General features: G+C 39.1%; 1 protein-coding gene across 2 annotated transcripts in view; it reads right to left on the bottom strand.

Annotated features, from left to right (window-relative positions):
• Positions 1-23,349, bottom strand: part of TTC3 (tetratricopeptide repeat domain 3) — an 86,521-nt gene that overhangs the window by 25,919 nt on the left and 37,253 nt on the right. For both annotated transcript variants that reach the window (XM_077342668.1, XM_077342669.1), the window contains exons 17-33: positions 22,960-23,035; positions 21,784-21,921; positions 20,078-20,158; positions 18,151-18,263; positions 16,870-16,996; positions 14,113-14,232; positions 13,133-13,234; positions 11,165-11,257; positions 10,777-10,838; positions 9,795-9,931; positions 9,388-9,705; positions 8,221-8,490; positions 6,623-6,669; positions 5,076-5,135; positions 3,914-3,990; positions 1,823-1,975; positions 545-1,457 (exon numbers count right to left, since the gene is read on the bottom strand). In XM_077342668.1, coding sequence (XP_077198783.1) covers positions 545-1,457; positions 1,823-1,975; positions 3,914-3,990; positions 5,076-5,135; positions 6,623-6,669; positions 8,221-8,490; positions 9,388-9,705; positions 9,795-9,931; positions 10,777-10,838; positions 11,165-11,257; positions 13,133-13,234; positions 14,113-14,232; positions 16,870-16,996; positions 18,151-18,263; positions 20,078-20,158; positions 21,784-21,921; positions 22,960-23,035 — 2,887 coding nt within the window. The remainder of the gene's footprint in view (positions 1-544; positions 1,458-1,822; positions 1,976-3,913; positions 3,991-5,075; positions 5,136-6,622; positions 6,670-8,220; positions 8,491-9,387; positions 9,706-9,794; positions 9,932-10,776; positions 10,839-11,164; positions 11,258-13,132; positions 13,235-14,112; positions 14,233-16,869; positions 16,997-18,150; positions 18,264-20,077; positions 20,159-21,783; positions 21,922-22,959; positions 23,036-23,349) is intronic.

Below are 23,349 nucleotides of genomic sequence, written 5' to 3'. Positions count from 1 at the left end.
AACACTGACAGCACAAATGCAAGAAGAAAGCAGGATAAGAACAACTAAAGAACAAGTGCGATGGGGAAAACACAACCTAAGTAAGGAGCTACAGATTATAGCAAGAAAGTTTTGAAAGAACATATTTTTATCTGCAGAGTTCATAAATGTGAAAGGTGAAGTAAAGCTGATTCTGTGAAAGCTTAAGGGGGTGGCAGGTCACAGAGGGTGAGCGATAGGGTTGTGAGTGTCCTGCATAGTGCGGGGGATTAGACTAGACCCAGGAGGTCCTTTCCAACTCTATGATTCTATGATCCAATTAGTGAACAGAGGCAACAGATGACATACCAAATGTTCTGCCTATTGTCATTAACAAACACTACTGCCTTTCATATAAGAGTAAAAAATCTGGGCATAAAAATTTATCCTTTACAACAGTACACACTGAAAGGACAGGACAGCCCCAAGCCAGGTAAACTACTATACCCATTTAGACTTAACACAGAAATCAGCATTGTTAATTCCTCAAGGAATATAGTAAGAACAAAAATATGGCTTCTCTGACCTGAACTGCAATCATCCTGGAAGGGGGATTGTTTCTTATCACAGATTTCTTATCAGCGTCCATTTGGGTAACATAACAAGATCCAGCTTCGTAACTAGGATGCTCAATCTGATCAAGGCTTTGCTCATAAGGTTGATTTTCTGGCTTTGCTAGCACACATGGAAGATTCTGAAACTTCTGCACTTCATCAATTGCCACAAGATTACCAATGCTGTAAGTGCTACCTATTGCTCCTGGATCATTATCAAGATAACCAGCATAACCTGCATATATATAATTAGACTGATCTGATACATCTGGCACAATCGATATGGGAGTAATGACCGGAAATGTTCCTTCACTCTGGAAATCTGAAGGAACTTCATTTGGAAATACTGGGTGGTTCTCAGATAAAGTTGAAGGCAATGATACTTTTGATGTAGGTAGTGATTCTATTATTGCGTCAGTTGTATGACTAGAAAAAGAATATGGAGGAACAAAAGGACTAAAAGAAGAATGACTAGTAGTCATATAGTCTAGATTACAGTTGGCTAGTGAGTCAGTTGTTATTGGCATATAAGATTTATTAATATGAGAGATCGGCTTAAACTCCTTAGCAGCTGGATTTAATCGTAGTTTGCTTTGGGAATTCTGTTCTTGACTAGTTAGGCAGGTCAAAGAATCATCTCCATTTCTGTTTTTGTTTTCAACTCCAGAGACATCTCCATTTTCATTCAGCATAACTGCATGTCTCATCAAACCAATAAGGTCATCCATCATAATAAAACGTAAAGACTGTAGCAGAAAAGATTTCAGACCACCAGCATCTTCCACAATCTTTCGAGTGGCTGCAGGAAAGTATTCATATTCTCCAATTAACAGTGGACTATCGATTTCCATCGGGCCATGTTCTTCCAAGATTTGAGAGAAATAGCTGTGAAAAATAATTAAAGTTCTAATTTCAGGATGAAGTTGTACAATGCAGTTGCGCAATACCATACACAAATATAGCACATGATAAAATTAAAGAATTCAATAGGGCTCTAAAAATATTTTCAATGAAGAAAAACATCTGAAGACCTTAATATGGACTAATGAAGAAAATTTTGTACCACAAATTACATCTGCAAATCAGATTCTTGTAGCTAAGTCTCTAATTCTCATAACAAGTTGCTAGTAATATATTTTATCCCAGCAAAACACGTGTTATTAAAAACTTCTGCCAGCCAGGACAGTTAACCCATCTTTATTTTTTTGTTTTAATAAATAAAAACATTAAAAGTGGAAATGGCAACATACTCATACAAATTTTCACAAGTTGGGTCTGGGTAGTTGTCCAACATTCTCTGATAACCACTACTAGAAGAAACATTAAAAAAAGCTTCAAATTCCCCAACTTGATCATAAAGGTAATCTGGAATTCTGAAAGGCTCACATGGATTCATATAGCTTCTGTTAAGACAAGAAATATGAAACACAACATTTTTATAAATGAAAAGTACCTTGATTAATAGTTAATAAAAAGCTGAACAACTGATTCAATTTATTTCAGCCACAGGCTACACAATAGTAGCCTATGGTTCAGATCCAGCAATGCAAAAACAGGGAAATAACTAGACTAAGTACAGTTCTGCTAGTGGGACATCTTGAAAAAAACTTAGTTTGCTATTCCCAGTATTGTGTTCTATATCATGAGCATAAATGTAGGCGGGGTAATGGTTTGCAGCTGCGACATCAGCATTTACTTCCTTCCTAGCAATTTTTATCTTTATGAGTCAACACTTTGTGTGCTGTCTTTAACATCAAAATAATGGTCAAAAGAGGCAAGGCTTTTAAGCGGTGGCACTTCTTTGTTTTGCCTCTGCCATTATGAGACTGGCATATTCATTATTCCATTTTATGCAGATTTTTGTTTTTCTGGGCTATTAGTGAATAGCTGTTCTATTGTTTAATTGCCTTGGTTCTACTGTGGTACCCATTGCCTTCCTGGGTACAATGGATTTTGTCTCTAGTATTATATAAAAACAGTATTTATACAGTTAGCACATGCCAAACACAAAAGCAGGACAACAATATACATCTGCTGAAATCACAGCAAAAATTATATCAGCAAGTAGACAATGATGAGAGTCATATGAGACAGTTAAAGAGAAAAACTGAGGGATCTGCTGTGATACAGTATGTTGAATACTATGGAGCCTGCATGCAAGGATGCTTGTGACATAGTTCTTTCCCACCCTCCCCCTGGTAGCCCCTGAAATTTCTAAAACACTAATGCTAGAGGTCCCAGACCTCTAATGCACAAAAAGTCATATCACTGGCACCATGGGTTTTGTCAGCAGTTCTTTCCTTTACACAGACACAGTGCCAGCCTGATTTCCCTCTCCTCACTTCAATCTCATGGACCACATAGCTGCCTGTCCTCATCTCAGAACCTTCAGAATGTTTTGGAGATTTCAGGAGTCAAATAGGGAAGATGCAGTAAAGAACTATGTCCACAGGTGTCCTCTCCAATAAATCCAAATCTTTGTCCTTAATTTACATGTCGTGCCCAGTTAAGTTTCACTGAAATAGTAAACAAACATATTTATCTGAAGGTTTTTGCGATCATGAGATGTGCTTTCTTCATATATCACAACAAGCTGAATTTCAGCTCCTTATACACCTATATAGCTTGAAATTTCTCTGGGAAAAATGCAAGTTCCCTTAAATATAATTTTTAAAAAATGTGGATATATTAGTACAGATTCTGAAAGTAAAGGTTAGCATTTCTGACTATCTTCAAAATACACCAGAAGCATAATCATTGCACTTTAATTTGGCTGAGTCACGGTTGGTTTTTCAGCTTAAACTGGTATACAGACCCTTTCAAATGGGTGAAATATTTCTAGCATTAAAAGGTCACTTTCCTTCCTTATTATAGAGACCTATGTTGTACAGATTTTTGTCCATTCCCTACCAGTAATGCTTTAGTGCGTATGGAGGCCATGGGGAAAGAGAAGGCAAAAAAGCTTTACCCCTGCCATGATGTAATCCTTAAATACACCTGTTGGAGCATCCTCAACCACTGAATTTCAATACATTAGAAAAAACATGGAATTGTGACTATGAGCTGTTAAAATAAGAATTCAATTAGACAAGCTAAATAAATGATTTTCAAAGCCACTGTTTGATTAACCAATTAAGATTCTGCAAATCTGTCTTTAATGTATTGTTACACCTCTTTGCCAAAGTTATTCTAGATCCTATATAGCACTTAGCATACTTCAGGCATAAATCATACACACAACATATAATCAAGCAGATTTTTCACTCTCCCACTGAAACAAAAGTAACTTAAATTTTGCAGGACCATGGGCTGGGCAACTATAAAACCACATTAGAACTCACAATGCACTTTCTTCTGAAAATATATTGTCTTCCTCTCGAGATGCTGCACCAACTCCTCCAGATAGAACTGAAATAGCCTAATCAACATGGAAAAAGGGGGGGAAAGTGATTTACCTTGTATGCAGTATTTCAATAGAGACCAACTTTAGAGCATGAGATGTAGCAAAAGGTATAAAATAAAGCTTATCTAAAAGAGGACTTCTGAAATTGTATGTATTTTTCTATCAATATTCATCTTGGACAGAAACAGGAAGTATAATAAAGTAATCAATTGTCAGCAGCATTTATTCTTTCAATGAAGTGTTATTTTGTACTTGTTGATTAATTGATATGTATATTTCAAGTCTAAAGAGGCCCTGTTTTCTCACAGTACGAGAAAGATGAGGTCCTCATAAACAAACATGCAACATTTAAAAACAAAATGATTTTCCTCCAGAACAGCTGTTTTGTTAATATGTAATCTAATGCATACTTGCCTAACAACTCATGCAAGAAATCATTAAAATTCTTAAAACAGGCAATAGCCCTACAGCATAAGAATTTGGATCACTTGAAGATTCCTATACCTTCAAGTATGTGAGCCAGAACAGGGGTAGTCAACCTGTGGTCCTCCAGATGTTCATGGACTACAATTCCCATGAGCCCCAACCAGCATTTGCTGGCAAGGACTCATGGGAATTGTAGTCCATGAACATCTGGAGGACCACAAGTTAACTACCCCTGAGCCAGAATATAAGAAATGTAAAGACTCAGAAATGAGAAAAAAGAGAGGCTTACTATTTTTTAAATACTGTCTGAATTGTTCTTTTGAGGACCTATCTGAAAAATAGTAGTTTCAATCTGAGAAATTATCAGAATGGCTGAGAGGTTCATCTAAATTGATTTTGTTCAAATCCACAGTATAAAATGGATACGTTGCTCTGTATGTCCACCATCTCCCTAGCCTAAAGACAACTGCAGACTTGTAACTGAAGAGTTTATTGGCAAAGAAAGAATGTTTTTGGTATAATTTATCTGCCAATACCTTTCCTTAATTTTCAAAATGACTTAAAAGAGAAAAACTCAAGACAAAAAACAAGGGAAAATAGAGAAAGTATATGGATATTTCTTAGTATTTTTGCTGCACTGTAACACTACAGTCTAAAAATAAAATATTATATACCCTTGATGATGATTCCTTTGGTTTCTTTCGGTTTCTATTTTTTACTTTGATACCATTATTCTGGAAGGAAAAAGAAATTCAATGTTTACCTTCAATCATCATAACTGACATATTTCAGGGGGGGGAAATGTTAGCACAATGCCTCTTGGGTTTCAGTTATAAATTATTTATATATATATATTTTTTATCTTAAGACACGTATTGGAGATAGACCTTATTTATTTGCCCTTTCATCATTTCTTTTCATTATTACCCCAAAAGATGCTAAGAAGCTGCAAATCATTCCCAAAGAAGTGACAATGTCATAAAACCCACATCTGCCATACAGGCACAGGTAGTGACGCTTGTTGTGCAACAGCTCTAAGATATGGAATGGTTGTCTTCCTTTCACATATGGGGAAAACTAATGAGGTTTCTGTTAACACCAGCATTTTGCCAGTTAAGGTGAAATTATTTTACCTGTTTGGTCAATATTGACATTATGTCAACAAATACACCCAACCTACTGTACTGGAATAGTCATATCCCTTTAAACACTGCTGCAATGTAATTGTTGTTGTTAGGTGTGAAGTCGTGTCCAACCCCATGGACAATGATCCTCCAGGCCTTCCTGTCCTCTACCATTCCCAGGAGTCCATTTAAGTTTGCACCTACTGCTTCAGTGACTCCATCCAGCCACCTCATTCTCTGTCGTCCCCTTCTTCTTTTGCCCTCAATCGTTCCCAGCATTAGGCTCTTCTCCAGGTAATACTAGCTCCTTATAACCATGTTTTATAAAGAAACCCAGGCCTAAACTTGGACAATATACCAGTTACCTATGATCTAAAATTCATAGATAGGAGAGAAACAGGAAGAGGCAGGTGCCTCCAAACCTGATCTCAAGGGAGCCTTTCTTCAGAGAACTTGCCTTCACTACATAGATCACTAAAAGGTAATTAATAGGAAAAATTTGGAAGTATTACCCTCCCCCGCGCCATGGCGCTCGCCGCTTCGAGCTTGATTGGCCACTTCAGTGGCTGAAACACACAAGCCTAATTGTTACTGCAAGTTTTTTCTTGTATTTCTGCTCATGCAAGAAGCAGAAATTTCACACTGGATCCACTGTAGTATGTAATTATCTTTATTTGAAAATTGTTTTAAAAAGAACTTAAAGATGCAGTACATAAAAAGGCTTTTGCCTAATGATTTAAAAGTTAAAAACAAAATGCCACATATATGCCATAAATTCAGTCCTTAGCTTCCTTGTTCACATAAACCTATAATAGAACTGAGCATGCAGATATTTCCTAACTATCCTTAAAGAACTTCATTTACTGCCATTGTTCACTAGGTGTTTCTTTAAAATTCTTACTGGAAGAAGCCTCTCTACTATCTGGGGATCATAATTAGGTTAGGAAGACCAAAGTTAAAAGGCTTATGCAATAAATTCTGGGTGCAGAATATAAAAGTAAAAATGATGTTCAATCATCCACTTCTCCCCAATCTGTTAGAAGAGTCTTATTTAAAATATTCCTTTTCAGAAATATTAATAGAAATTAACCACTTACTGAAGTAGTTTCAGTTTCCTGCTTCTTTAATACAGTAAAAGGATTATCTGTTTTAAAAAGAAATTTGATTATTTCAAGAAAAATAAAACACATAAATCACTTCAGATGCTGTGGGCTCACACTCAACAGAACATTTTGACAAGCATAAGGACACCACCAGTCCACACAGTCCAACACTTTCTTTGCTCAGCCCTGCCCACTGCAGCCCCAAATGCCCAATGAAAGGCTGCTTCTTAAAATCAAGGAAGGCAAGGTCTGCAGGCAGGTATCTTTATGCTCATGGAAGCACTTCACAGAATTCAAGCTATGGTTTAGAATCTATCGTCTAATACAAGCTTCTGTTATTGCAGGGGGAAGGGATTTCTAACCCCCTTGCTGCTATTCCCCCCCCCATACCACATATTGTTCCTGAAGGAGAATAAAGCCAGAGGTGTATCTTTTGAGAGTTCTGAAGGAGTTCCAAAGATCCATTGTACTCAGTTCTCCTGATCAAAGGCTATAGTCTAAAAAATATTTCTCACAGAACTCTATCACCCAACTCTATAGTAAGTTGTGCATATACTTAAAGTTATATTTAAAAGATTTCTAACACCATAGATCAAATAATGAGCAACTCAAGAAATAAAGGGTGTATATATCTTCAAAGAGGACTGGGTAATGTTCATCAGCTTTTTCTCCTTTCAATAACAGAGCAAATCCCCTACTATATAAAAGGCCAGCCATACTGGTGATGACTAACCTCTTAAAGCAGTGCCTGTTTGGCGCAGGGCACGGCATCCTCTGACATGCTGCAGTCTTTTCTGGATGACATCAGTATGTCTGAGGATGCTGCATGTCATGCCCACTCACCACCAAAGATGAGGCAGCAGTGACTGAAGGGGAGAAATAGATATGGTTGCCTGGCCAGCCTTTCTGCCCACCCCCATTCAGTCATGGGGGCCTTGCTACATTTAAGGGGGAGAAAGAGGATGAGGGGAAATTCTGGAAAGGGCTGTGGAGATGATGTGGAACAACAGAGATGGGCCCCCTCCCTAATGTTGGCCCCTCATTCTTTCTCCCCACACACCTTTTCTATATCTTGTTGTAGTTCCCCCCCTTCTAGATAAAAAATGTCCCCCTCAATGGTTTGAGTGGTCTGCTTTAATCTCCTCTACCCTGAGTTCCAACATGTTTATCTACTGTTTTGTCTCTGCTATTTCTATATTAAAATAGCCCTCTATTTCAAAATTCTGAAAGCTGTTCCAGTTTGGGAAAAGAATTTGTAGACGATGCATAGGGTAGTTATCCATCACTGTGGTCCATCTGACTGAGAAACAAGGTGAGAACAGAGCAGGGGGGTTTCATAATTAATACAAGGGCTATTCAAACCTTGGACAAGCACTTTCTAAACATTATTTGCAGTGCAATCCTAAACAGTACTTATCCTCCTAAGTCCACTGAAAATGGTGCTTTGAAAGGTGTTAACTCTGAGATGACACTATTGCTACTTAAGCCTACAGCATTTCCCATTCAGCCCCCTCTCCACTCTCAAAGTCATATCAGCACACTGAAGTTAAGTTTTAAAGTAACAAAAAATTATTTGTTCACAGCATACTTACCCATTTTATCAAAGTATTCATCTAAACATTGATGAAAAGATGGAAAATTCACTCTATTCTCTTCTAACAGCCATATAAAACAGCGAAGCTGTATGACAGCTGAGCTACAAAAGACGTTCAAGATTTCATCGCAATCTTGAGGTGAGCAGCTCAGAATACTATTGAGTTTAATACCATAGGTCTCATTCCAGAGAGCCATTACAAGGCCAAGGTCAAGCTGCAGAATAGATTGAGCATAACGAGAGAAAAATACTTCTGACGCTTCTAAGCCTGCAAAAAAAGTTTAAATAGAAAATAAGTCAATTTACATAAAGGGTAATCTTCAGGCCTCAAACCAAACATTGCAACTGTTTACATGTCATATACAACCTAAATAATGAACTGGGAGGGGTGGGTCCCAGTGAAGAAACAAATATAGAAAAATATAGATGCACTGGGAAACCAATATGGCAATAAAATATCCAAATTGGACTTATATAGTCTTCTCTCTTCAGTAATTCTTTTATTCTTATTATATTTCACACAAGTCCTGACACGTTTCGCCTTACAGATTTTTCAAGGGACGATTTTTATATTTAAGGACCAACTTCAACTTATTAAGGAATCTCTTGATAGAGTATAAAGTCATGCTCACAATAGCTAACTTAGCTTGTGGTGCTTTCTTAGTGTAGTTCTAATTGCAACCACTAGGGATGGAGAGAACCCATAGAACAAAGCCGAACTGACTCTTTCTACAAAATGTACCATGCATGACATTGAGAGAATCCTTGATTCTCAGATCCTGCTAAACCCATCAGCCAAGCCAGCACTGGAGCTGTTGTCCTGCCCTCCCCTCCCAAAATGGCCAATGATGGGCCCGGAGGGGGTGGGGTGTTGGCTGGGTGCATGCATCCCAACCATATTCTGCACAATCACATCACTTCCAGGGTTTCTCGAAGCCTGAAGAATATTTCAGGGGTTTCACTATGATTAAAAAAAAATTGAGAAAGGCTGCTTTAACCACTACCATCAGTTTAACGTTCACTGCAAATATTGTTTTTTTGAAGGGGGTCTGGAGATAACCAGGGCCAGTATATTTCAATTTCATTTCCTTTCATTTTTGGCCGCAATATTATCAGTTCATGTGCAATCTAAATTTCTGTCGAGACACAGTTAGCAGCGCCTTACCTTTTCTATTAAGGTGAGTCATCCAATCATGCAGTTTGGGATCTATTTCTTCAATCTCACTTAAAACATGAATAAAAATTCTTGTCTTCACTCTGTTTTTTTTCTGAATTAAGTCGCTTATGAGTTCTTCCATTATTTCACTTGATGAAGTACTACTTGTAGTATACATAGCATAGTCCTCTTTGCTAATTGCCCACCAGGAAAATAGTTCATTAAGAAGCTTAGAAATATCATGTACACCTGTCTTTATTTTCTCAGTGCTCTGTATTATAAGTTGAAGGACAGTATCACCAGATGTTAACCACTTCTGAACACTTCCTAAAAAATAAACATAATAAAAGGAACTACAGCCTCCATAAAAATTAGGATACGAAAGGTAAAGAAACTTGGACTCATGTGTATAATACCTTTATGAGTATTATGTTTTGGTACACTGTTTCCTCCTTGATAGTCATCTACAATATCTTTTGTGGAGTTCAAGGCTGTTTCTTTCATAAATTTTCTTCTTAGTTTTTTTTCATGTTTTAACTTTAAGTTCCTAGAACTGATACAAACAACTAACAGTGAAGCCTCACAAGCAAAGTTCTTTATAATCTCTCATTATTCATCTTAAGCATCAAGTCTACAAATTAAAGTCTCTAGAACAATTCACATCCAACAACAGCTGCCAAGAGCATCAAAATTTTGCTATGTTAAAGGCATCTGTATGAACAGGCCATGTAGAGAAAAATATACATGTATGTATGAATAGTATTACGATTTGTATCACTGTGATGGCCTCTCAACTGCCAAGCTGTATAAATCAAATAGGTGTTGTATGGGAGGCCACCATGAAGGTGCCAGGGGACCCCCAAGAACAGCGCTTCCGTGGGTAGCAAGCAAGTTGTGCTCTGCAACCAGAATTCTTCTGTCAACAGAAACATTTTAGTGGGTCCAAGCCAATAGATACCTACTACATGGAACAAGATAATTATTATTACATTGGTCCTATGAAGTTGTCTTTATCCTACATCTGATGTAGTTCCATACCGTCTCCTCTGACTAGAAATGACTTTCCAGGATTTCAGGAAGATGTCTTTCTGATATTTATTTGAGATTTTTGAACTGGAGTTGCTGAGAATTGCAACAGGAACCTTCTATACGGTAAGCATGCATACTACTAGTATAACTATAGCCCCTTTCCACACATTTGAGAGTGTCTTGGAGCATGCACACATTCTAATACTGGCAAACATAATTACAGATAACTAAGGGAACAAATAGTCTACTGCTGACTGCCATCATTTTGAAAGCAACGTTCGGAAATCCAGCAGGTTATCAGTGATGTCCTAACAATTTTACCATTTGAAAACTTGTGTCGTATGTTACCTGGACATCTAGGAAACTTACCTTGAACATTTCTGTTTAACAATGGGCCTTGGGGGATTCTTGGGTTTTATTTTATGTTCGAACTTAAGAGAAAGAAAAAAATAGCAGATTCAAAGATTTTTGTAGCAGTATTTTGTTGGAATTATTAAAAACAAAAACCTGTTATGTTATTGTATCAATGCATAGTAATACAACATGGGCTTGACCAAACAAAACATCATCAGATGGTGCAGGGAAATGCAGATTTTTCAGGGCCCATTCCCCAAGTGGTCCTTTCCCAGTCCGGGAAGTAAATTCCTAGGATTATGGGACCGAAGTAGACAAACTGCCACATGGATCGAGGTCTGATGTGCAATTATCATCTCTATTAACAATATTTTACAGAAAACAGCAATGAGCATTTTCGTACCTCACATTTTATAAGACCAGATGAACTGAAGACAACTATTTTTGAAATGAGGCCTCTGCAATCCGGAGTTAAGCAGACTTGGTGAAGAAAATCCTGTGAGCGGGATATGGGGAAAAAGCATATGGTAGGATTTCATGAGTGGAATGTACGTTAACTTTTCAAAAACAGAAATTAAGCACAGCATAAGCAGTCAACATTTAATCTTCTTTTACCCCCCCCCCCCAAATTGTCTGGAATCAAAGACTAGGTGGCAATTTCCAAGAGAAAGCAAGCACAAAATTCACTCCAGCTACAGCCCCATCTCACAGAAAAGCATTTCCAGAAGATGCCAGGGGCAGCAGTAAAATGGAGACTGAGAAAGCCTCAGCCTATGAGCAGAATTTCAGTTAGGGTAATCTGTATCTGAGTAATTATGTTTACCTCATTACTTCAAATATAACTTTTAAAAACTTCTGACCCATCCTGGATTAAGGTAAGTAAATATTTTTTTCTTAAATGTGCGAAATACTACCTAGTGTGCTCAAACACATTCTACCATGATCCTGCACATGTGGGCAGAACTCCTTTTTAAAGTACGAATGCTAATGTTCAACTCTTTATCTAAGAAGTTTTATGTAAACATGAAGTTACTCTTCCTGGGTAGTGCAGAAAAATGGTAATTAAAAATATAGTGTGTCCCCCCCCAGTTATTCACTGCATAACTCTACTGCATTTTCAGAACGTTTAATACAACTTATATTTACTGCAATGACACATTCCAGGCTGCTTTTATTTCCAGTCAGAAAAAATTAAATAAAATGTACATCTTTTGAAAAACAGCTGATATTTATTAACATCAAACTGGCTGCTCAAAAAAGCACCCAAAAGTCACCACAATCTGAACAAACTGAGGGAGGGGGGAATGACAAATGAAATAATCACATCTCCTAAACAAGAAAGTAAAATATGCTTGGCTCCTACATACATTCTTGAGCCTGGGAAATTCAGCTGCCAAGAATTCCCCGTATTCTTTTGTTTCTTCACAAAAACTAATATTGTAAACTATTCATTGTAGAAGAGGAAGTCAATCCAAGATGCAGATGCCTAAATTGGATGATCTACCATATATACTCGCATATAAACTGACCGGCACAAACCGAGGCACCCAATTTTACCACAAAACCTGGGCATACTTATTGACTCATATATATGCTGAGGGTGGGAAATGCTCCATTATCACAGACTCTCCCATCCAGCCTCCCCCCCATCCACAAATACAGAAAAGTCAAGAGGATGAATAGCTGCTGGTTTTTGTACCCCGCTTTTCACTAACCAAAGAAGTCTCAAAGTGGCTTACAATTGCCTTCCCCATCTTCTCTTGATGCCAGACACCCTGAGAGAGCTCTGACAGAACTGCTCTGCTGCCCCTCAGATAAAAGAAGGAACACTAGGAGAAAAAAACAGTAAATCCCAAAGCACCCCCAAAACCCACCCCACCCCACCCACAGAAACCAAAGGAATAGTTTGGAAGAAGTGATTAAGAAGAGGAAGAAGTGAAGGCAAAAAGAAAAAAGAGTCCCCCCAATCAAACCGTTGATGTCCTACAAGGTGCCAGAGCAACATTTACAAAAGGCAATGCAACGACTCACTGACTGGAGCAGGCTTTTACTTCAATTACCGTATATACCCGTGTATAAGCCGAGGAGGGCTTTTCAGTGTGGAAAAAGGTGCTGAAAAACTAGGCTTATATGCGTGTATATAGGGTATTCTAGCCACATATTTCAGTAATATGAAAAAGAAAATCATGATGTTGTAGAGTGAAAAAAGCAAGAGAAGACATATTGGGAGCAATACTGCAAATATCATAGAATTGTTGAACTCCACAAGAATAAGTCTTGCACTGCTGTTCTCTCTAGAACCTGAGCCCTTATCCATTCAACCATCACTACCTTGGGCTCTATAGAAATGATGTTAATGGAAGTCTGTTACCTTGTCATTTTTATCACTGAATCTTGTGGATTTCAGCTTTTTCCAGCAGTTTACATGAAACTCCACTATACACTGTTCACAGCAAGTAACACGTATAAAGCCCTGAAATGCAAAGATTGCAGAAAGGTACTGTTATTTTCATAATATTCAAAATTAGGGGTGTGTATTTGGATTTACCAAAACCAAAGATATACCCGAAAAACACCTTATTGATATTTTGGGGGTATATTCTGGCTTCCCAAATATATCCAAGATGGTGCTCTTCTGCCAGGCATTTGCTTGAGGCTGGGTTATGGAAGATCTGGCCCCTCCTGGCACCCTTAGTACTTGTCACCTGACATTGATGCCTGCCTGTCGCACCTGGGTTTACAGGACAGCTGTGGCCAGCTAGTATTGGGGATTAATTGGCGATAGGAGGGGATTTTTAGGGTCCTAACTGTTTTTATTCCCTGTAATTTTATACTGTTATAAACCAGCTGGACTGGCAGCGGCAACATATAAATAGAATAAATAGTAATAAATAATGATAATATCTAGGATTTTTCAGGAGGACCAGAAAAAAATATCCTTGAAAAAAATCCTAACTATTTAGGAATTACTGGCAAAGCTGGTTGCCCAGCAGACACCCAGCCAAGCCTGTGAGAACTTAACGCTAGAGTGGGCTCCATTCGGTGGCCTGGTTCAAACCAAGCCTGTGGAGAGAATTCAGTTTAAACTTTGCTGCTTAGCATAGCTTCAGCCAGGCCATCAGGGAGAGTTCTCCCAGATCCAAATGCTCTACACCAGTACTGGAATTTTTATTTTTTTTAGGAATCCCAAAATTAATAGCCCCAAACCAACAAATAATGAGAGAGAGAAAAAAATATTTTTCCTGGGGTCTATTGAACTCAAAGCATATTGTTTTCACAGATTTCTTAAAAGAAAGTCACCATAATTTTTAAAACCCTGTAAGTATCTATTCAACATGCCATCATATTTACCTTGAAATCTGGATCACTAAAATATATTTTTATTTTACGTGCTTGGCACTGTTGATAGCGACAAACTGCATCTGGGTTTGGAGGAAACTTGCATTCTTCAATACAGTTCTCCAGCATCACCTATACATCAGCAAAATCAGAGGTATTGTTTATTCAGTTCTACATCTTGAAAATCCAGATTAGTTCTGAAACACTAGATTTTTGCTGCAATGGCAATGGTGAAGCTCTATTTAATCAGACTGCAAAGCCATTTTATCAATCCATTTATGAATTGACAGCTTTAGATGATACATTATTTAAAAATCCAAATATGACCAATTCCAGAGGTTGCAACAGGCTGACGTTACTTTCCAATACAAAATTAGCAGCCTTCTTCTTCTCCTTCTAATGCTACCAACCAGAAAACAATCAAGTAGGAAAGAACATGGGATTAATCACAGAAACATGGATGAAACTGGATGAAGCAGATGTTGAAGGTCTCTTGTAACACGCTAACAAATGTTATAAGCTTTTTCATGCTAAAATTATTTAATTACGTCACCACACTGGCTCTCACAAGCATGAAAGATTCTGCATATAGTTAATTATTTACTATGGATAGCTTGCCCCCTCTCAAGATTTTACCATTCCTGTTAAGGCATACTTGTCTGGTATAGCTCAGTACTTTGTAGCCCTTCCCCCACAGGAGAAATATGTGCATTGTCCAGTGTATTATTGGTCATTCCAAGTTGGCTATGCCCACAACTTGGAATTTTGTACTAAATATTATATGATCTGTGGATGAGTGGAGAATTCAGTTGTGATTTCTTTGTCATGGACACATTATTGCTGGTAAATACAGAAAAATGCTATAAGCCAACAGGACATTTGGGAAAAATGGGGAGGTCTATTAAATGGACATGCCTCTCCATGGTTCTTGGATCTAATAGGTTTCTCATCTGCCCTAGCTTGTGGCTATCTGGCTCAGAAGAGCTCAAGCACACTGTTCTGCATGGCCTATTTGTTTTATCCACCTCTATACTATCCCATATTTTCAGTCAAAAAATATTAAAATTTAGCCTTCCCTCAGTGGTCCCCTACCTTTTTATCACTGGGGACCGGTCAATGCTTGACAAATTTACTGAGGCCTGGGGTAGTCTTTTGCCAAGGGTCATCGCCGCTGCCTGAGCCCCTGCTCTGTTTGCTTTCTCGCCAGCACCCCTGACTTCCTGCCACCTGCTGGGGGGCGCTGCCAGCAGCAGCTGCTCAGTGCCACGCCCAGGGGGAGCCCCAGCCATGACTGCCACTGGAGAGCACCAAAAGTGAGCCAGCGGCAGAGTGCCAGGGCAGCCCCTGAGGCAGCAGCCAGGGAGGAGGACGATGAGGAGCCGTGGCCCAGTACCAACTGATCCACAGACTGGTACCATTCCACAGCCCGGGGGTTGGGGACCGCTGCGGCTTACCTAACCATGTGGTAAGAAATCAAGAAATATAGGCTTCTGAAAAAACAGAAAGCTTTGCATACTTGTTTGGTATAGTGGTTAGGAGTGCGGACTTCTAATCTGGCACGCCGGGTTAGATTCGCACTCCCCCACATGCAGCCAGCTGGGTGACCTTGGGCTTGGCACAGCACTGATAAAACTGTTCTGACCAAGCATTGATATCACACTCTCTCAGGGCTCTCTCAGCCTCACCCACCTCCCAGGGTGTCTGTTGTGGGGAGAGGAAAGGGAAGGCGACTGTAAGCCGCTTTGAGCCTCCTTCGGGTAGAGAAAAGCAGCATTTAAGAACCAACTCTGTCTCTACAAGAAGAAGAGAAGAAAAGAAAATGCTTGTTTAATGGAGGAAGCATAAACAGTAAAACTGATTCCTACAAAGAAAAAACCTGCTGGAAGTCTTATTTATTTATTGCATTTGTATACCATCCTCCTCTGAGGCCCAGGGCAGTCCACATGGAACATAAAGAATAATACATTGAACTCTGTTTTGGGTCAAGTAAAATACAGCAATAGTAATAATAATAACAAGTGAACATTAGGGGTTGAGCAAAAACCAACAACCCCCCCCCCCCACACACACACACACTTTTTCAGGTTCATGTATATTGAACTAAAAAAATACTGGTATCTCCCTATATTCCTAAATCCTAATGCCAATATGGTAAATATTGAGGAATGCTGATTTTTTCAGTTCCATTATATGGAAAACACTACAGTCAATGGTTCCCATAGGGTATAATGGAAAATTGATCTGGTGGTATCTGGGCTGGGGGGGGGGCTGTTTTGCCCCCCCCCACAAGTTTGAAAAAACTGAACTAGGGAGCCCATTAAAATTTAAATGCCTTCTGCAAGCTGTGGTGTGAGTGAACTCCAAAGGTGTTTACAGAGCTTGCAATCCCTTCAAACACCTTTCCTAAGCCACAAATTCACCTGGAAAGCATTTAAAGGGACTGTAGTTCCAGCTATCCAGTGGTCGAGAAAAATCCTGAACATGTTTGGGATTTTTTGGTCTTGACCTTTTTGGATAGCCAAAAAAGATTGAAATCTGTATCGGGTTGAAATACAAATAAGCTATTTTTCAGTGCACTGAATGCACAACTATAGTGGACAAGAGGAATCACCAATCTCAGGATGCTCTCCCACCAGTAAGTGAAGGTTTCCTAATTTCTGGCTTTCCTAGTTTTCTCCTTGATATAACCTGCATAGTTTATCGTTAATAGTCACTTCACGAAGCAGCTTTTGATAATTTTGTCGTTTACAGGGAAGCATTACTTCTTACTTGTAATCTTTCTGTTCGTGTCTCTTCAATAACTTCAGAAGTTGTAGGCCACGTTAATACACCAGGCACAATCTTATAACCAGCCATGAACTTTGATTTCAAGAATTGGTCCAGAGCTTCTGGAAACCTACATGTTAAAAATAAAAAATGTACACCATGTATGTTGCTTTCTATTTTATTCAAGTGCCATCAATCAAGGTTGTTCCATATTTTGGAAGTCAAAGCAGCTGAACATTATACTTTTTTTCCAAACTGGAAGATCGTATGAAAATGAAAAACAGCTGGTCTGTGGAATATTTAGCTATAGGTAGGTACATCCACACCTTCAACTAGTGGAAAGGAAGTCTACTTCAGGTTCCACCATTACTTTCACAACACAGAGCCAGCCCAATTCAAGCACACTATCTCTCTTCTCACTTTACACTACACTACTGACAAACAGAACCCCCAGTAGCTTTCCCTGTGATCTACTCATACCAGTTGCTATCAATACTATTTACTCATCCTGCCCTTCAGCTTTTCCTTTCCCCTTCAGAAGATGGGCAGCCTCACCCTTCCCCCAGACAGTTTTGCACCAGCCATTAAGATGGCAGGTATGCTAAGGGTACCAAGGAAAGCAGTCACTAACAGAACAAATGGGAAGGAAAATACAAGATGCTCTACCACACTAAGTAATCTGAGGAGGAACACAGGATCATAACTTGCCAGGAAAGCTAAACAAAACAAAATGAGAAGAATAAAACCAGAGTCCAGGAGCACCTTGTGCTACTCTAGACCAACACAGCTACCCATCTGAATCTACCAAAATGAGAAGAAGTAAGCCTGTAAGTATTCCGACAGGATACACAAGCCTGCTTCCTTCCTGAGGCTCATACAGATATGCCTTATCAAAGTGGCATCACACTGTCAGATGCAAATTAGGACCACCACCTTTTTTCCCATAATGCCAAAGACTATTAACATCTCGTTCAGAATGAATATAACAGTCCTTCTTGAATCCCACATACGAGGTCTATGCACAAAGAAAGCAGAACGCCCCAAGCCACAAAGTATGTTACTGGTGGACCACTGCAGCTGCCAAATCAGCAAATAAACTTTTTTTTCTCTAAGAACTCAAGCACATGAATCCCAAGGTGTGTGTTATTCTGCCCTTTTCCCTATTCCTATCTTTCTCTAGGTCTGTCCAATTTAATCTAAAGCAGCAGGAAAATATGATATTTATAAAATCATTAGAAAAGATTTAAAGATGAGTTTGTTAAAAAGTAAAAATGTACCACTTACCTGTTCTGTCTCAAATATACTTTTCCAATTCCATAGTGTGCCAAGCAATTAAACCTTACTTTTTGATACTGTTGTATTATCTTATTGAAATAGTCTTCAGCTTTTGCTAGTTCCTTCAAAGTAAATTAAAAAGTTTAAAATAAATAAATAAATAAAAAAGCAAGAGTCCAACCATTTATAACTATATGAATACACAATATGAATATACAAAATTTATGACTGACTTTAAGCTGGCCAGAATTCCAAAAGATAATGTGCAATCAGGGGATCTGTGCATGCATAAAGTTTTCTTGCTGTTTTTTAATGTACCAGTCATCACTATCAAAGAATTAAAACTGGGGGGGGGGTGATATTTAGATCAACCCAAGTCTAAATACCCGACTGGCTTTGTTGTTGTTGTTGTTGTTGTTGGTATTTTCTGGAATCCTAAAGGTTGTTGGTATGTTCTGGAATTCTAAAGGTATCCATTTTGAAAAACAAAACAAAAAAATCCTAGATGTATTCAGGAATTATCAGGTACATAAGGAAAACAGCGGAGAGGCTGGAGCAGACTGCTCCCTCACCTCAGCTGTTTGTCAGGATTTTTCTGCTGTTCTTTTAATGGAACTACAGACGACAAACCCATGATCAGCTGTGGCAGTTAGGAGCAGAGTAAGCCTCGCTAACTCAGCTTCAGCTTGGCTTCTTGTGCAGCCTGGTTTAAACTGGACTGCAAGTGAAGTCGACCCCAGGGTCAGTTGTACTGGCAGGGAGAAGAGTCTTGATCCTGGGGCTGCCTTTTTGAGCAGTCCGGTTTAAACCAGGCTACATAAGAAGCCAGCCCTAGGATCAACTGTATCAGCAGGGAGTAGAGTATGCCTTGCCAACTTAGTTTTGGGCTGCCCCCCCCCCCAATTTTTTTTCCTGGGGTCTATTGAACCTAAAAAAAAAATAAAAGGATTAAAAAAAATAGATCCCAATTTTATTGGGACCCAAATGTTTTTGGATCCAACAGGCCCAAACTGAGAAGTACCTGAAAAAAAAAGCACACTCCTTTTAAAAAACTATCACTAAGATGCAAAAGCAGAAAATACTGCACTATAAACAGTAAAGTTCTAAGTGTGAGAGCAATTTTATAGCATGCATATGTTCTACACCTGGATCTCAGCTAATTCTTCTTGCATGACAGAATTCCTTAACTATAGAACAAGGGACTCCAGATGTTGCTGATACTTTTTTGGGTGGTCCCTGAGATCAACATGAAAAAAAATCAAGGAAAAATTTGATGAGCCAGAATTGTTCTGAAGTTTCTATGAAATTCCCACTATTCAACAGAATCAAATTAACTGAAAAATGCCTGTAGTTTTTATAGCAGTGTTTGGTGTGTAGATCTGCTCCAAGTGTGTGCATAAAGCTTTGTTGGAATGCAAAACAGGATACATATATGAGAAACAGTAAGGAGTTTTAAATTTAGGCTTACTACATTTCTGCCATTTTGAAACTATCCAAGCTTGATTTAACCAAGATGCAATGTCAGCCTGCACCCAGTGTAACAGAATTTATTAATGTCTGATTGTGTTTTACAGAATGCTATGCTGAAGGCATAAATGTAACTGTCTAGGTATTACTTTGTCCAACTGAAGCCTGTACAAAGACAAGAAACAAGAAGCAGATGAGTCTGTTCCATTGTTTGCAGCAAGCATAAACTACAAAAGCAGACGACTCTTTTTCCAGTTTGCAGGGAAGCCAAAGGGACAGTGTGTATGTAACTGTGTCCCTTACTTCAGACTTTCTACAATAGACTCTCACCATGAACCAGGGAGTGGAGAGTGGTGAGCCCAGCTGACCCAGGGATCAAAATACAAGTGAATTCCATAATTGTTGTAAAGTTCCACATATGTTGATGGTGCTATCTAATGTAAATGCATATAAAACTTCTGCAGCTTACCTCAGGTTGCCCTATTCCAAGAAGAACAGTGGCGTATCCATAGATGATAACAACATAGTCAACTATACCAAGATTCAGGTGCTGTAACAGGTGGAAAAATATTTAAATAGAATGGGAAACATGTTAAATGGTTGAACAAAGTGACTTAACCACTGAACACTATTACAATCTATAGCATATTTACATTAACAAGAGCAACATCAGTTGTAGGTTTAAAAAGGAGTGAAGTTCACTTTTCCAAGTAAGAGGTTAAATTCCATGCACAGAAAATCCAACTTTATGTGATCACTAAAAATGATAAATTAAATTAATCAGGGTACATGTACTTAACCTGTTCTAACTTGCTTCTTGAAGCAATCTTAGGCAATTTAATTGAAGTACAGAGCACTAGGATCATACTGTATATTATAGCACAGTGCAATGGGACAAAACTGTTGCTTGGATTTCTAAACATTCTGAACTCATGCAGCTGCTTCTCCACTCTTCTTTAGACTATCAATGTGTGTATATCCACTCTTTATCATACTTATAATAAGCTGTTCTCAGAAGATGACCATTGTCCGCATAGCAAAGTTAGGGCATGCAGCATGTATAATTTGTTCACTGTGTTCTAAAACCCCATTGCATTACAAGAGTCGTGAACACCATGCTAAACACATATACACTGAACTCTGAAGAATGAATCCTGCATATCACAACAACTGCTTCTCTCACCCTGGTAGGGTTGGGCGCTTCGGCATCCAAAGCAGCCGTTCGCGCCTGAAGCAGTCAGTGCTGCACTGCGGGGGGGGGGGGGGGGCGTCAGTGTGCCAGCGGGTACACACACGCAGGCGCAGAACTCTGCACCTGTGTGTGTGTGCCCGCTGGCGTGCACGCCGGTGGGGGGCACACGTGCATGTGCGGAACTCCACGCAGGTGCGCTTGCGTCCGCCGGCGGGGCGTCAAACATGCATGTATGACCGCTTCGCATATGTGCATTTGCGCAGAACTGTTGTGCACGCGAGTTTGCGCCCCCAGCAGGCACAAATACGCATGCGCGAAAGCTCCGCGCATGCGCATTTGCACAAAGTTGCTGTGCATGTAAAGCGCCACCGGGCCGCCCTCTTCCTTCCACCCCTGCTAGCGGTCCCCAGCCTTCATACCTGGAGGCTATTCTGATAATATCTTATTCCATCTGTTATCATTTGCTAGTATAAAACGTTATACCTCCATTATCTACCAATCTGAATCTTGAGGATAGCCCAGGGAGCCCTCTTCCGGAAACTAGCCAATAACAAAGGTTCAACTGGTAGAAAACGAGAAGGTTCTTTTGACTGTTCCCCCTCCAACCCAAGCCTTCTGTATGCAAGTCCCTCCCTGAGGAGTTGAAAAATGCTACTGTCCAAAAGGTCTTCTGGATGTGTCTGACAACATGACCTTTCTAGTAGGTCTCTGAATTAGATTACTAAGGATGGTGTAACTGGAGGAGTAGTACTAGAGAGAAAATGATTTTCACTTTATTTTATTGGTATCTTTATTGTATTTTACTGTTCTGTGTAACACCTCAAGGATTTTTTATGTCAAAAGGCTGTGTATATTCTGGCATACATAAACCCTGTGTGTTGCTTCTTTATGTGTTCATGGTTATTTAAGAGACCCTTTGAAAGGTTCAAATACTAGATTTACTAACAAGGACAAAGTATTATCAACATAATCATTCAAGTTACCTGCAGCTGTGATGGATCTAGAACATTCAATAATTGTGCAAAGGATTGTTCAGCACTGTGAAAACGATGATCCATCAAGGCAATACATGCATCTTTTACAAAGGTTTTCAGCTCCTCTACTGACAGCATTCCATCCACCTGCAAAAAATAACTTGAAGTAAGGCACAAATGTTGTTTTAATCACATCAGAAAACATATTTCCCAGGTTTACCTGAATGGATGCTTTTAATATTGTTTTGCATTTTTGTTGCTTTTCTAAACACACTGCCCTAAGTATACAGCAAATTTTTAATAGCTAGGAATGTTTCTCTCCTACAAGGACATGATCCACCTGCACCAAGCCAGGTGTATATACATTCCAGCACACTCTACCTCATCTTATTAATTCATAGTTGGCTGCTGCTATATTAATTTACTGTTAACAATGCATGAATCCATAAATTCTCTTCACAGGCCCTCCAATTAATTCTCAAGTCTGTGCTGCCATAATCTCAAGTAGCATGATCGCAATAGCTCTAAGCTAGAGCTCTTACATCAGGTGTGCAGCTAAGGGCAGGATGAGGAACACCTACCAGGTTCCTCCTCTGAACATCTGTATATTTGAATATTTGAACTTATATGCCGCTTTTCCCTACCCGAAGGAGGCTCAAAGCGGCTTACAGTCGCCTTCCCATTCATCTTTGATGAATGCTTTGAACATCACTGAACACCCTGCCTCTATGGCATGGAACTGATGGTCCACTGAGTTGTCAGGAAGAGAGAGGGGTGGGGGAGGTGGGCTTGGTGGGCATTGTTGGGGTTATATTTTTAATTGACGGAAACTGCCACGAGACAGCTGGCCTGGGAGTGGCGGTCAACAAATATAACAAGCAAACAATCAGGTCAGCTCTAGTTAGTATCTGCATGGGATTTCACCAAAGAATACCAAGATATCTGAAGACATGAGCAGTGACTCACAAAAGCTCATGCTCTGTCACAAATTTTGTTAGTCTTTAAAATGCTATTGGACTTTTGCTCTATTAGTGCTAAGGAGTACCAGGGTCATGATGCAGAGACAAGCAATGACAAACCACCATTGAACATCTCTTGCCTTGAAAACCTGACAGGGTTGCTATGAGTCAGCTATGACTCAATGGCAAAAACAAAAACAAACCCCCCTCATTTTTATCTTGTTACCTGATGCATGGAACTATAAGTAGTATCCTGTTTGTCTACAGTGTTTTGACATTCAGCTTTAGAGTTCAGTTGGCCACTGTAATTTAAAAAAAGGTTATATGATTACAGTCTAAACAGTTTTAATAAACCAAAGTACTGGGAAGCTTGCTTCTAAAAACTATTATTTTACTTCTCGAGTTTTCAAAATTCATCTCCGCAGCTACACATAAAACCGTGGTCTGAGGATTATACAACTTAACCTCTCCTTTGTTTAAACAATTTTTTTACATTAAACTTTATTTTATATCAGTAGGGGGAAAAAATGAAACAATATCTACTATAAATCAGCCAGCTTCAGAAAAAAGTCCCAGCACTCATGAAATTCTTCGGGCTGTCTTCTATTCATCAAGT

Source organism: Paroedura picta, chromosome 6 (genome assembly GCF_049243985.1).
Source record: "Paroedura picta isolate Pp20150507F chromosome 6, Ppicta_v3.0, whole genome shotgun sequence".
Taxonomy (NCBI): Eukaryota; Metazoa; Chordata; class Lepidosauria; order Squamata; family Gekkonidae; genus Paroedura; species Paroedura picta.
Note: the sequence above shows the minus strand (reverse complement) of the source record. Positions and strands in the feature narration are given on the sequence as shown.